The sequence below is a fragment of the Lampris incognitus genome, chromosome 7 (assembly GCF_029633865.1).
Source record: "Lampris incognitus isolate fLamInc1 chromosome 7, fLamInc1.hap2, whole genome shotgun sequence".
NCBI classification, from domain to species: Eukaryota; Metazoa; Chordata; class Actinopteri; order Lampriformes; family Lampridae; genus Lampris; species Lampris incognitus.
Window position 1 is genome coordinate 15,365,244 of NC_079217.1, and position 12,892 is coordinate 15,378,135.

Genomic DNA, 12,892 nt, shown 5'->3' on the forward strand with positions numbered 1-12,892 from the left:
CTTCTGCATTGGTCACCAAGAGCTCATAGACGACTACATCCTCCGAAGTGGCGAACATTCCAGACAGGCATGCTCTTCCACAAATTTCCTTATCTGCACATACACCCTTGAGTGAGAGAAAGTGAACATACATCCACGCACAGCCGAAGGTGCACTCATCAAATAGCCAGTGTGTGTTCTTCCAGGTGAATGCGATGTCTGTTATTTCCCAGGGCTTTGATTACAAGCCAGAGGGGGTGCTTTGTTCTCAGGCAGTGAGAGGCCACCTTGGCCCCAGAGCAGCCTGCCCAGAGCCCCTCTCTCAGCTGACAACCATGCCAGTCAGAGCAGGGACACACAATGGTGCGGTGCATTGCTGATCCGCTTGCTCTGATGGGGGTTTAAGGTTCTAAATGCACACCTCAGCCCACAAGAATGGGACCCCCTCCCGCACGCATGTAATCGATCCCCTTATTAGAAACCTACTGAGGTGTGTATTTAACTGAGGCACACACCATTTTGTAAGCACTCAAAAACTGCTTTTGTCTAGAATCCAGGGGTTTTATCCAAGCCCTCCAACATGTATTTTATGTTCTCTTTATTGCATGCTATGAAATATAAAATACAGTCAAATTTCAACTCTAATTCACAATGGTAAAAACCTCATATACCCATGCTGTGGGTAGTAACCTCAGAGCGCTGTAGGTGATCTCGGCACTGAAATGTAGGGCATTAACTTGATTACTTCCCACTTGTGTTTTGCACTTGAATTCTAACAAGGATCAGCACATTTTGCAATCCCAACAAATCAAAACTTTGTCCTTGAGAGTAGTTTTACAGAAGTTACATGGACACTACTTGGAAAAAAAGTCCTTTTAGAGAAACCAGGTGACGAAAGGCTTTCCACAAGCAAACGTGAATCAGTCAATCATTGAGCGTCTATAAGTTTAAAAGCCACTGTCCGCTTTCTGTATTTTGCTGGAATTTAGAACTTTCACTCAGATTTACTCAGCATGTTTTTAAATCCTGAGTCGGGAATATTTTAAGAGCAGTATTTTGTCGATAATGGTTCTACCAATTTACAGTCTTCAGCCTCTTTTGTATCAACATCTAGGTATTTCACTGGGTTTCAGATGCTGGAATTGTTGATAAAACCCCTGTTCACACAGCCAAGTCAGTTCAGGCTTTATCCTGGAAATCGCCCCCCCCCCTTTCTCCCCAGTTGCATTCGGCCAATTACCCCCCCCCCCCCCTGCTGAGCTGTCCTGGTCACTGCTGCACTCCCTCTGCCAATCCGGGGAGGGCTGCAGACTACCACATGCCTCCTCCGATACATGTGGAGTCACCAGCCGCTTCTTTTCACCTGACAGTGAGCAGTTTTGCCAGGGGGATGTAGCACATGGGAGGATCACGCTATTCCCCCCAGTTCCCCCTCCAACCCGAACAGGCGCCCCCGACCGACCAGAGGAGGTGCTAGTGCAGTGACCAGGACACATACCCACATCTGGCTTCCCAGCCGCCGACATGGCCAATTGTGTCTGTAGGGACACCCGACCAAGCCGAAGGTAACATGGGGATTTGAACCACCAATAACTGTTGATGAAAATCGGCTTTTCACAGACACCAGCAAATCCCTGTAGTAAAGTCAAGTCATGCCCATCCTGTCCTTTGATTGCAATTCCATCTGGTTCTCTTTTTTTTTTTTTTTGATTTTTACCCCTTTTTCTCCCCAATTATATCCGGCTAATTTCCCCACTCTTCCGGGCTGTCCCGGTCGCTGCTCCACCCCCTCTGCCGAGGCAGGGTGGACTGCAGACTACCACATACCTCATTCAATACATGTGGAATCACCAGCTGCTTCTTTTCACCTGACAGTGAGGAGTTTTGCCATGGGGATGTAGCACGTGGGAGGATCACGCTATTCCCCTCAGTTCCCCCTCCACCCTGAACAGGTGCCCCCGACCGACCAGAGGAGGCGCTAGTGCAGCGACCAGGACACATACCCACATCTGGCTTCCCACCCGCCAACATGGCCAATTGTGTCTGTAGGGATGCCCGCCCAAGCCAGAGGTAACACAGGGATTTGAACTGCCGATCCCTGTGTTGGTAGACAATGGAATAGATCGCCACGCTACCCGGACGCCCCGGTTCTTGGTTCTTTAATGAAATGTGTCAAACACAACACATTGAACTTGCAACCGCTGGGATTCTGTGGGAGCCTTTCACACTGACATAATACCAAGGAAACACTGTGCCAATGTCCGGAAGGATTGCTGTGCTATGCACAAAGATTTCCTTGAATTTTGAGCCACAGACCCTTTAACACCAAAGGCGATCCTGGTATGAACCCAAAATTTTGGTATAAAAGGGATATATAGTCATGGTATAATTCAAATCTTGACACAGACAAAAAAAAACAAAAACAAAAAACAAAAACCTCCTGGAATTTGTAGCTTTAAAAGAGTAGCTGGGGAAGCCAAGGGTCCTTGAGGGGCAACTCTACCCACTTCACAACCGGACACATTTCTTTGGGTTCTGAGGCATTCCTAAGCCCCTCACAACTATTTAATATTCATGGTTAAAAAAAAAATAATAAAAAAAAAACAAGGCTACATGAAGAGACTGCAGAGGGCTGGCTCATTTAGGGCACCCCGTAGTGCTGGAGGGGTTTGAAGTGTCATTATGTTACTGTTTGTTTGAGGAAAGGCTTAACAGCTAAAACACTGTGACACTCACAAAGGCCCAAGGTCAGGTCAGCCCATACACCAGAGAGAAGGGGGTGCGTACTGTTTGGTTCCACAGGGCTTTGACATAAGGATCCAATTTAAGCAAAGTCTACCCCATCCATTTTCTCACCTCTGTGTGGATGCGGTGCTTTCCCATTCTCTAAAGGCATATTTGGGGTGCTGGAGCAGCAAGGGCTTTTGAGACTGGCCTAGAGTGAATGAAAGTGGCAGCGATTCTCTTTTTCTCTCCATGCCTTTCCTCTACGGACAAACACAGCACAGCACAGCACAGCACAGCACAGAAGCTGCTGAAAACCTCGACAATCGGACCATTATCCCTGCATAACAGGGAGATGGCTATATCCTTCTGCCTTTTGTCTCATGTCATTTGGCATTGCTGATAATGCAAAGGCCCTATTCAGCATGCACTCAGTTTGTATTCACACAGCAGTTCATTTTCCAGCCTGATAATTAGCCACAACAACACAACAGCACAGAAGACAATGCTCTCCGCATGTCGGCTATTTGGGATGCTCCTGACTGATTTCCTCTCTCGGACCACGATTGCTCTGCCTCAAAATATCAGCTGCATTTTTTTCCCCTGTGCTTTCTGTTCCTTTATCCAGCCCTCATTGTTCCTGTCAGACCTGTTCAACAAAGGTGTGTGAGGAATGAGCTGAGCTGCTGATAGCTGCACAGCACCACTTCTCGACACAAGGCCTTACATTCTTGTTACTATAGCTGAGTGGGAGACTTGCCAATACCTCGCCACATGCAGAAACGAATATGTTTAAACGGAACGCAGTATTCCACTGGTGTTTATACACAACTGACGGAAATAGAATGGAAAATATAAGTGCTGGTCACTCCAATGTCTCTATCGCTTTGAAGTTTACTTGTGTACTCGAACCCGGCCGAGTCCAGTGCAGGGCCGAGAATAAAACCTCCGCTTGCAGGTGGTTTGGAAGCTCGCTCCAATCACCAGCGATCACCAAGGAAACGGCACGTTCCAGCATGTTGAGTGGTGGCGGTAGGGTGGTCTCAACGAAACACAACAATGCAGCCTGGTTGAGGAGCCCTTTGATGAGCTCAGCTGTTCATCAGATTATGGAGGCATGGACATCCTCCACCCTCCGCTTCCCCTCCTACAAGCCTCCGTTTCCTCACACTGAGCCTCCAACACCATAAACACGCTCCGGATATTCTCTCACCATCGGCCTTTTCAGAATACAGCATGAGCTTTCATCGCAAGCCACGATGTGACACCTTCCATTCTCCCATCTGTCAGCCAAGTCAATTACACACGGATGGCCATACTTTATGTGTAGTGTTACTTTAAAAGTGCTCATGTGTGAGTAGTCATTCTGCAAGATCTCTTCTTCACCAGGCACTTTACAGTGAGCAATGCAAGCTGGCCCAGGCGGTGCTGTTAAATCCATAACTGACCAGGCAGACTCGGTTTTCAATTCTTTACGAGACCCAGCACTGCTGCAGGCTACAAGGACCAAACCTCCAGCCGACCGGCCTGTTTTACCCTACTATAGCATTGCAGATATCATTTACTTTAGGGATTTCGCACGTCGCTGTACAGAATCAAAAATAAAACAGTGAAAGTATGTCTTCACTTCCACCATGCATGGGGCAGAACAGAGGTTCTTGTGGAAATTATTTATAAACAACAGAACTGGCTAGTGAGCCCACTATTTGGGGGGGGGTGTGAACATAGCCTAATTAGAATGGCCATATGAAGGGAACTCCGCATTGTGCTGAGTAGAAACATCAGTGGTTTATCCTCAAGGCACCTCTCCTCTACCAGGCTACAGTCAGCATTATGAGGCCAGTCTTCCAGTTGATGATAATCAGTGCTGATGACAAGAGACATTGTGGTTAATCATCACTTGGTGACCTATGTAGGGACAGGTGCTGCCCCATGGACTACAATACCCATAACTCCCTGCTCAACCACACAGGTGATCACCACCCGCTGCCTCACCTTTCACTGTAACATCATTGGTTACAGTGATACTGAATCCGGGGGTGCAAATTCGCCCTTAAAACAGCAGGAGAATTGAAATTCGTCCTCTTTCATGTAGGATTGTGCACACTACACATTTAGAGATCCTCTCTCCCACGGAGTAACGAGAACTAAGGACCACGTGTCGTCGCATTACCGCTGGCCCTGGTTTTATTGGAAGATAACATAATCTTGTTCATCCGCTAACTGGCCATGATTACCAGTTAACCTTTCCTGCAAGCCACGCGGTTTCCACAGAAAGAGAAGGCGACCGGATCCCTTTCATTTCGACGTCGATGCAGTCACAACTTGGACTCCTTCAAGACCACCGGATGACAGATGGAGCACTGAGGATTTTCAGCCGACGAGCTGCCAGGGGAGAAGAGACTTTGTTGGTTCGTGAACCTGCGCTTCGACACTGGACAACAAAGGATGCAACTCTGATCGCCGCAGAAGAGCGATTTCAAATAAGGCCGGTATCTGGGCTTAGCTGGTCTTAATGGTGTAGTTGCAACACCTAGCCTTCGTGGTTTAAGTGGCAGAGGTCGTTATAATAGTTGGTCTCATTATCTCAAGTGGGAAAAGTGTTGTTAGTTGAAATCATCCGTGATCCAGATACCCACTATGACTCACATAGGAAGTGTTACATAGGCAGATTGTTAGTTTTAATTTTGTTTTTATTTTCCCCCCCTTTTCTCCCCAACTGACAGTGAGGAGTTTCACCAGGGGGGGAGGATCACGCTATTCCCCCCAGTTCCCCCTCCCCCCTGGCACCCCGACCAACCAGAGGAGGCGCTAGGGCAGTGGCCCCAGCCGCTTTTTTTTACTTGACAGTGAGGAGTTTCACCAGGGGGACGTAGCACGTGGGAGGATCATGCTACCCCCCCCCCCCCCAAGTTCCCCCTCCCCCCCCGAACAGGTGCCCCGACTGCCCAGGACACATACCCACATCCGGCTTCCCACCCACAGACACGGCCAATTGTGTCTGTAGGGACGCCCAACCAAGCAGGAGGTAACACGGGGATTCGAACCAGCGATCCCCGTGTTGGTAGGCAACAGAATAGATCGCCACGCCACCCGGACGCCCCAGTTTTCTTTTTTCTTTTCCTTTGATTTTTGTTTTGTTTTGTTTGAATCTTCCCTTGTTACTTGAGAAAAGTACTGTTATTTAAATTAATTTGCTATTCAGCTGCACACACTGATCCACAAAGAGTTTGCTAGACTGACGGTCTACTTTCTTTTGTTCCTTTGCAACTTTCATTTTGATTCGTTTGTTTGCTACCTTGGTAGATTGTGCACGTGATCTCTCTCTATCTCGCTCTCTCTCCCTCCCTCCCTCCCTCCCTCCCTAACTCTCTGTCTTAACTTTATCACCTGCTTTCCCCCTGCGCACCAGCACATAGTCTTACACACACACACACACACACACACTTCCTCCTTTCGGTGCCAAGCAGCGTGCAGAAATGCTACATGCGCACGCACGCACGCACACACACACACACACACAAACCTCTCTCCAGTGTGTGGCAGCACATACACACGCGCGCACACACATGCGTTCCCCCTTTTAGTGCACACACACACACACACAGACACACAATATTTGCACCGCCTCAGTACCTCATATCACCTTTTGTGCCTTGATCATCAATCACACTGCCGCTCAATTGCTGATTGTAACTGATCAGTATTAGTCAATTTTCTTTCTTTTCAATTGATTGTTCTAATAAAGCCCTGTGATGGTCTGGCGGCCTGTCCAGGGTGTCTCCCCACCTGCCGCACAACGACTGCTGGGATAGGCTCCAGCATCCCCGCGACCCTGAGAGCAGGATAAGCGGTTCAGATAACGGATGAATGGATGGATGTTCTAATAAATTGTTTTCAAGTAAGGCGTCCTGCCTGTTTTGTGACAGTATTCACCAAAGCCATCCTCTGCCAACTACAGTACTTCAATTGGTGCAACATTGATTATTCAATCCATTCCATCAAACTGAATGGTTCAATTATAACTACTGAACAGCAAAATGAATGGTTAATACATTTATGAGACTGATTTTATGAGACTGATTTGATAACCCTCTGGCACCCACACCTTAAAAAGTGTTTTTCATTTTATGGGAGACCAAGGGCGCACACACACACACACACACACACACACACACACACACACACATATATATAGCGTTTCTTTTCCGGAAACCGTCAATGGTGTTGATAGAAGTGCTCAACTAATGAAGAGCGGAATATCACTTCAGATGCAGGAAAAAAACTTAATACATAGCAGTAAAAGCTTGTTTAGTGCGTTGCGCACTCATCAGCTGCTAATATATATATATATATATATATATATATATATATATATATATATATATATATATATATATATACACACACACACACACATATATCCATCCATCCATTACTTATCCTATGTAGGGTCGCGGGAAGCTGGAGCCTATCCCAGCAGTCATATATATAAATAATAAATCATCATTCATTCATTATATATATAATGATGCAATTCAAGAAACAAAGTGAAAGCCCTGGTTTGCTAAATGTTGCTGAGCACAATACATCATCCTGTGTGGCAGCAGTTGTGATGTGAAGGACGGGTAAGGAGGCATTCAGCCGTCTGTACACACAATCTACTCTGCACAATATGAAAACTTACAGAAAGAAATATTCAAGCAACCGAAAACCCAGGAGTTCAGGTGGTTGTTTCAAGGTTCTGTGTTTATCAGTAACTACTGACTGACTTCAGGCACCTGATGTGATTTAATTCAATTCAAGCCAGATTATGCGCTTGTTTCTTTCAATTATACTGCTCAGCAGCTGGACACGGCCTCTTAATCTTCCGCCCGTGGATCTCACCAGCTGGGAGGAAGAGAGTCGAGAGCTCGCACTGTTTATGAGTTTGAGCTGTGATTACGGCTCATTTGCCCAACCTCAACCAACCCTCACTGAGCGAAGGCCCCGTGTTTAGTCATGTATGATCTCCCCCCAAAGACAGCCAACTGTGATAAATCACTGTTTTGACTTGGTTGGTAATGAAAATGTATTGACATACAACCAGTCCAGGCAAGAGGGGTAAGACATAATCATTAGAAGGTTGTATTGATCGCCTCGGGGAGATTTTGTGCTCCATGGCTGCACTCTAAAGCAGACCACGGTTAGCCATTTAGGGTCAAACTACCTTAACAACTGTCCAATAAGCAGCGAGTACCTTAAACCCCATGAGTCAAATTGGGAGAATGAAATCCAGACCTACTGTAAACAACCTCCTCCTCACCCCCCCTGCTTTTGTGATCCAACTCTGACTCACTCTGCCTTTCCACCCCTAAAGCACACATCCACTCAGCATAATGAAATGCAAGAACTGGGAATCAACGGCTTCCCAATGACCACAGAGCAGGCTGTGTTTGGTTGAACCAGCTCCTGATGACACTATCAAGGCCAAAACGCTGGTAAGAAAGTGTACAGATCCGATTGATGTTGTGCTGGGTGTGCAACCGTCTTCATTAAAGCGGACTGATTGGTGGTTGGTGTGGCTCTAAATCTGATGTCAAGACTTGTTTGCACTTTGCTTCTGCTGCTTCTGCTGCTGATGCTGAGAACAAACTTCTTCTTTTGATCTCAGTAAGCTAGTTTCCTGACTCCAGTCCATGCATCTATCTCCTGGCTGATTTCATCAGCAGTCCACCCCTAATCAATGCACTGCTGCTGACTAATGGAGCGAGGCTGATTCTATACCTTGCTCATTAAAAGTTGTTGCCACACAAATTGGCTGCTTTCGGTTTGGTACTTGCTCTACGTGAATAATGAGCCAAATGAATCAATCGCTCAACAAACACCAATGAGGCAGAAATGACATGACCAGCCTCACCCGGGTCATTCTCTCAATTGACGGGTTTAAATCCATCGACAAATACATAAAGCAACCTCAATGGGCAGGCAGCATCACTGCAGACCCATCACACCCTGTTTCAACTCCTCCCCTCTGGCAGAGCCACAGAGCATCAGGGTCGCGGGGATGCTGGAGCCTATCTCAGCAGTCATTGGGCAGCAGGCGGGGAGACACCCGGGACAGGCGGCCAGGCCATCACACAGCCCCCTCCCCTCCATACACACACACACGCATGCACCCACGCACACACCTAGGGACAATTTAGTAATGCCGTTTCACCTGACCTGGACTGTAGGAGGAAACCAGAGCACCCGGAGGAAACCCACACAGACACGGTGAGAACATGCAAACTCCACACAGAGGATGAGGAGTTTGCATGTTGCATTGCTACAGAGCAATGTACCTCAAAACAACCAGATATAGAAACAGTTTCTTTCCGCGGGCTGTCATTCAAATGAACACTTCACACTGTCAATAAATCCAACTATTTTGTATATACTGTACTGTACATTGCACGTACAGTGGTACACTCTGTCATGTCCATCTACCTCAGGCATGCATGTAAGTAACCTACTAACATCTATTTCAGCATCTCTGATATATATTCTCTGCACCACTGCACCTTCCATCCATCCATTATCCAAGCCGCTTATCCCGATAGGGGTCGCTGGATTCTGGAGCCTGTCCCAGCAATCACTGGGCGGCAAGCAGGGAGACACTCTGGACAGGCCGCCAGACCATAACAGGGCCGACACATTCACACCTAGGGACAATTCAGTACTGCCAAGTCACCTGATCTACATGTCTTTGGACTGTGGGAGAAAACTGGAGCACCTGGAGGAAACCCATGCAGACACGGGGAGAACATGCAAACTCCACACAGTGGACAACCTGGGATGACCCCCAAGGTTGGACAACCCCGGGGTTCGAACCCAGGGCCACCTTGCTGTGAGGCGACTCCACTAACCACTGCACCACCGTGCTGCCCCCTTGCACTTTATCACCTCTTATTTCGCCTGTATAAGTCAATCCTTTTGTCTGTGAATGTTCTCATTCATCCAGGTCATGGTTATCCAAAGGAATTAACTCAAGTGCAACTGGACTTGGTATATATCTGTGAAGACGTTTCGCCTCTCATCCAAGAGGCTTCATCAGTTCGTGCCTTTCTGACTAGACCAAGCTAGTCTGACTGGCTGGTGATGAAACTCAGATATTTATCCTCTTTGGAGTCGTTATCAGAGCTATTGATGTGCATGGCTCTTTGTGTTCCGATGTTTAGCAACGCCCGTCGTTATCGGAGGTATTGATATGCGTGGCTCTTTTGTGTTCCGATGTTTAGCAACGCCTGTCGTTATCAGAGGTATTGATATGCGTGGCTCTTTTGTGTTCCGATGTTTAGCCACGCCCGTCGTTATCAGCGCTATTGATGTGCACGGCTCTTTGTGATCCGATGTTAAGCAGCGACGGTCGTTGGGGGTGTTAGTTTCGACTTCGTTAGTGCTCCATTCAGTGGTCATGAGTCGTTGGAGCCGTTAGTGACCGACTGTTGTTCTTGGAGGCTAAGCTTCTTGAGTCTCCTGGGTAGAGATGAAAGGACGGCATTGTAAGTGGGAGATAGGTGGTGTCGCAGACCTCCTCCTCTGTTGAGGGATGGTTTTTCCAGTTTTGCATAGATGGCTTCCTTCACCCCTCTTTCAAACCATCTATCTTCCCTGTCCAAAATGTGTCTGAGAGAGCCATAAAACTGGAATCAAATTCCACATATGTGCAAACCTACATAGCCAATAAACATGATTCCGATTCTGATTCTGATTCAATAGCATCAGAGCTCAATAATGTCGTAACAACAGTGCCCTGATAAGGATTAGATTTAGACAATTATGGTTGAATTGTTATTATAAAGAGCAGAAAGCTCTTATTCACTTACAGTGATCCTCTCATCCCGGTCATCTATGTTGGTTCCATCTTTCTTCCATGAGATGCTGGGCTCAGGATGCCCACGTGGGGGCTGGCACTCCAGGACTGCTGGCTCACCTGCTGCGACGATCACATCTGCAGGGTTCTGTCTGAAATCATCACGCAGTACTGTGGAGAGACACAGAGAGCGAAAAGAGGCTTACCAAGATGCTTGTACCGCTTGAAAAAACATTTCAGGTAGCCAACATACGGTCACAAGAGAAGCACAACACTTAAACCAGCAGTTTGAACCTGTAGACTTGGAGGCAGCGTGTTGCCTACAGGAGGTATGGTGTCTTGGCGTGTATATAATTACTTATGCACGGATGACAGAATATTGTGGCAGTTGACTGCTAAATGTCAATATCGCTTGTGATTCAATTGCTGAATATATATATACACATGCTTCTTTTGCATGTATAAAACTCAATTCGATATGTGGACTTTCTCATAGCATGTAGCAAACATTAGCAAAATGAATAAAATCACAGAAAAAAAATTGACAAGCAATATTTAGCATGTTTGTGTGGTTACTTAACAGCCAGTTGGACACACAATGCCTGTCTTCTTATGTGACCTTACATGTACTGGTGTGTCCATCAACATCTGTAATTGTTTTGACCTGTCACCTACATAACATCCCCCCTCCCGGCCACACACACACACACACACACACACGTACACCTATAGACATCAACCTCCTATCATCCCCTCTTTATCTCCCCCAGAGACATCAGGTTTGGGTCCCCCTGAGTGTAGTCAAGCGTGATACCCTGACCTGAATGAATATTTACAGTAAATCCAGTCCCCCCAATGCTGCTGTACTGATGGTTGGGTAGGAAATAAGTTTTTATTAGAAATGACTTTCGCTGCCTTTGTTGCAATCCACTGAATAAAATAATAATAATAATAACAACCTCTGACTGGCATCAAGCAATGACTTCAGTAGCTATTATTATGCTGACCCGGGGAGCATGCAGCCTGCAGGGCTGTAGTCTCCCAGTCGATTGGCAGGTCGATATGCTCTCATCCGACCAAATCCTCATTGGTCGGACAATCGTCGGTGTTACTTTCATAAGAAGAAAAGTGTTACATCAATATCCTTCCAGGATTAATCCATTATTTTGGGTGGCGGAGGGACAACACAATTTGACCTCGTCCAACCTAATGGGAGACTGCTAGGTCTAACTTACTCCACATAGCCTAAAATGTTCTCACCTTTAGCTGGCTTGTTAAATGAATATTATTTTTAAAAATGGACTTGTTTTTTTGTATTTAAGAGTAAAAGCTTTAAGTTAATAGGCTATTTTGTGTTTTTGTGATAACGTCACACAGTACGGGCTGGAACAATAGTGGAGGGTCCTGTTTATTATCCATCCATCCATCCATTATCCAAGCCGCTTATCCCAATTCGGGTCGTGGGATGCTGGAGCCCATCCCAGCAGTCATTGGGCAGCAGGTGGGGAGACACCCTGGACAGGCCACCAGTCCATCACAGGGCCCACACACACACACACACACACATACACAAACGCACACACGCACACACCTAGGGATATTTTTGTACGGCCGATTCACCTGACCTACATGTCTTTGGACTGTAGGAGGGAACCGGAGCACCCGGAGGAAACCCACGCAGACACGGGGAGAACATGCAAACTCCACACAGAGGACGACCCGGGATGACCCCCAAGTTTGGACAACCCCGAGGTTCGAACCCAGGACCTTCTTGCTGTGAGGCGACCGCGCTAACCACTGCCCCACCGTGCTGCCCCTGTTTATTATTATCAATTATTATTATCATTATTATTATAAAATAAGCCAAAAACAATTAGCTTAAAATTATTCTGCACATTCCTCAATAGTTCTTGTGATGGGATCACCAGTTTACATAGCTTAATTTTCAGAAATCATGAATATGGGCAGGTGTGCACCATGCAGAGCGGCTCTTGAGTCTGTTGTTATCATTTCAGTATAAAATAATTAGGTTACAGATGATTTAATATGCTGCAAATACTAGCCTTTTATGTTTACTTACAATTCATTTAGGCTAATAGGGCCACCAGGTAGAGTGCACTCAGTGCAATGTGGGCAATTTAGCTAATCTAGAGACAATAATGTATAGATTTTTTTCCCCCTGCGACCAATCGATTGTTTGAAAAGTAGGTATGATTTCAGTCAACCAAGATTTTCCTTGGTTGCCTACAGCCCTTGCAGCCCGCCATTCTCAGGTCTAATAGGTACGAACCGTGACGCTGAAGAAATGTGAGGGGTTTAAAAGAGTGAAAGTGTTTCATTTCAGAGTACAAAACG

At 46.5% G+C, this 12,892-nt stretch overlaps 1 protein-coding gene across 1 annotated transcript in view; it reads right to left on the reverse strand.

Annotated features, from left to right (window-relative positions):
- Positions 1-12,892, reverse strand: part of robo1 (roundabout, axon guidance receptor, homolog 1 (Drosophila)) — a 168,296-nt gene that overhangs the window by 45,122 nt on the left and 110,282 nt on the right. Inside the window, exon 3 of the mRNA XM_056284091.1 lies at positions 10,551-10,708. Coding sequence (XP_056140066.1) covers positions 10,551-10,708 — 158 coding nt within the window. The remainder of the gene's footprint in view (positions 1-10,550; positions 10,709-12,892) is intronic.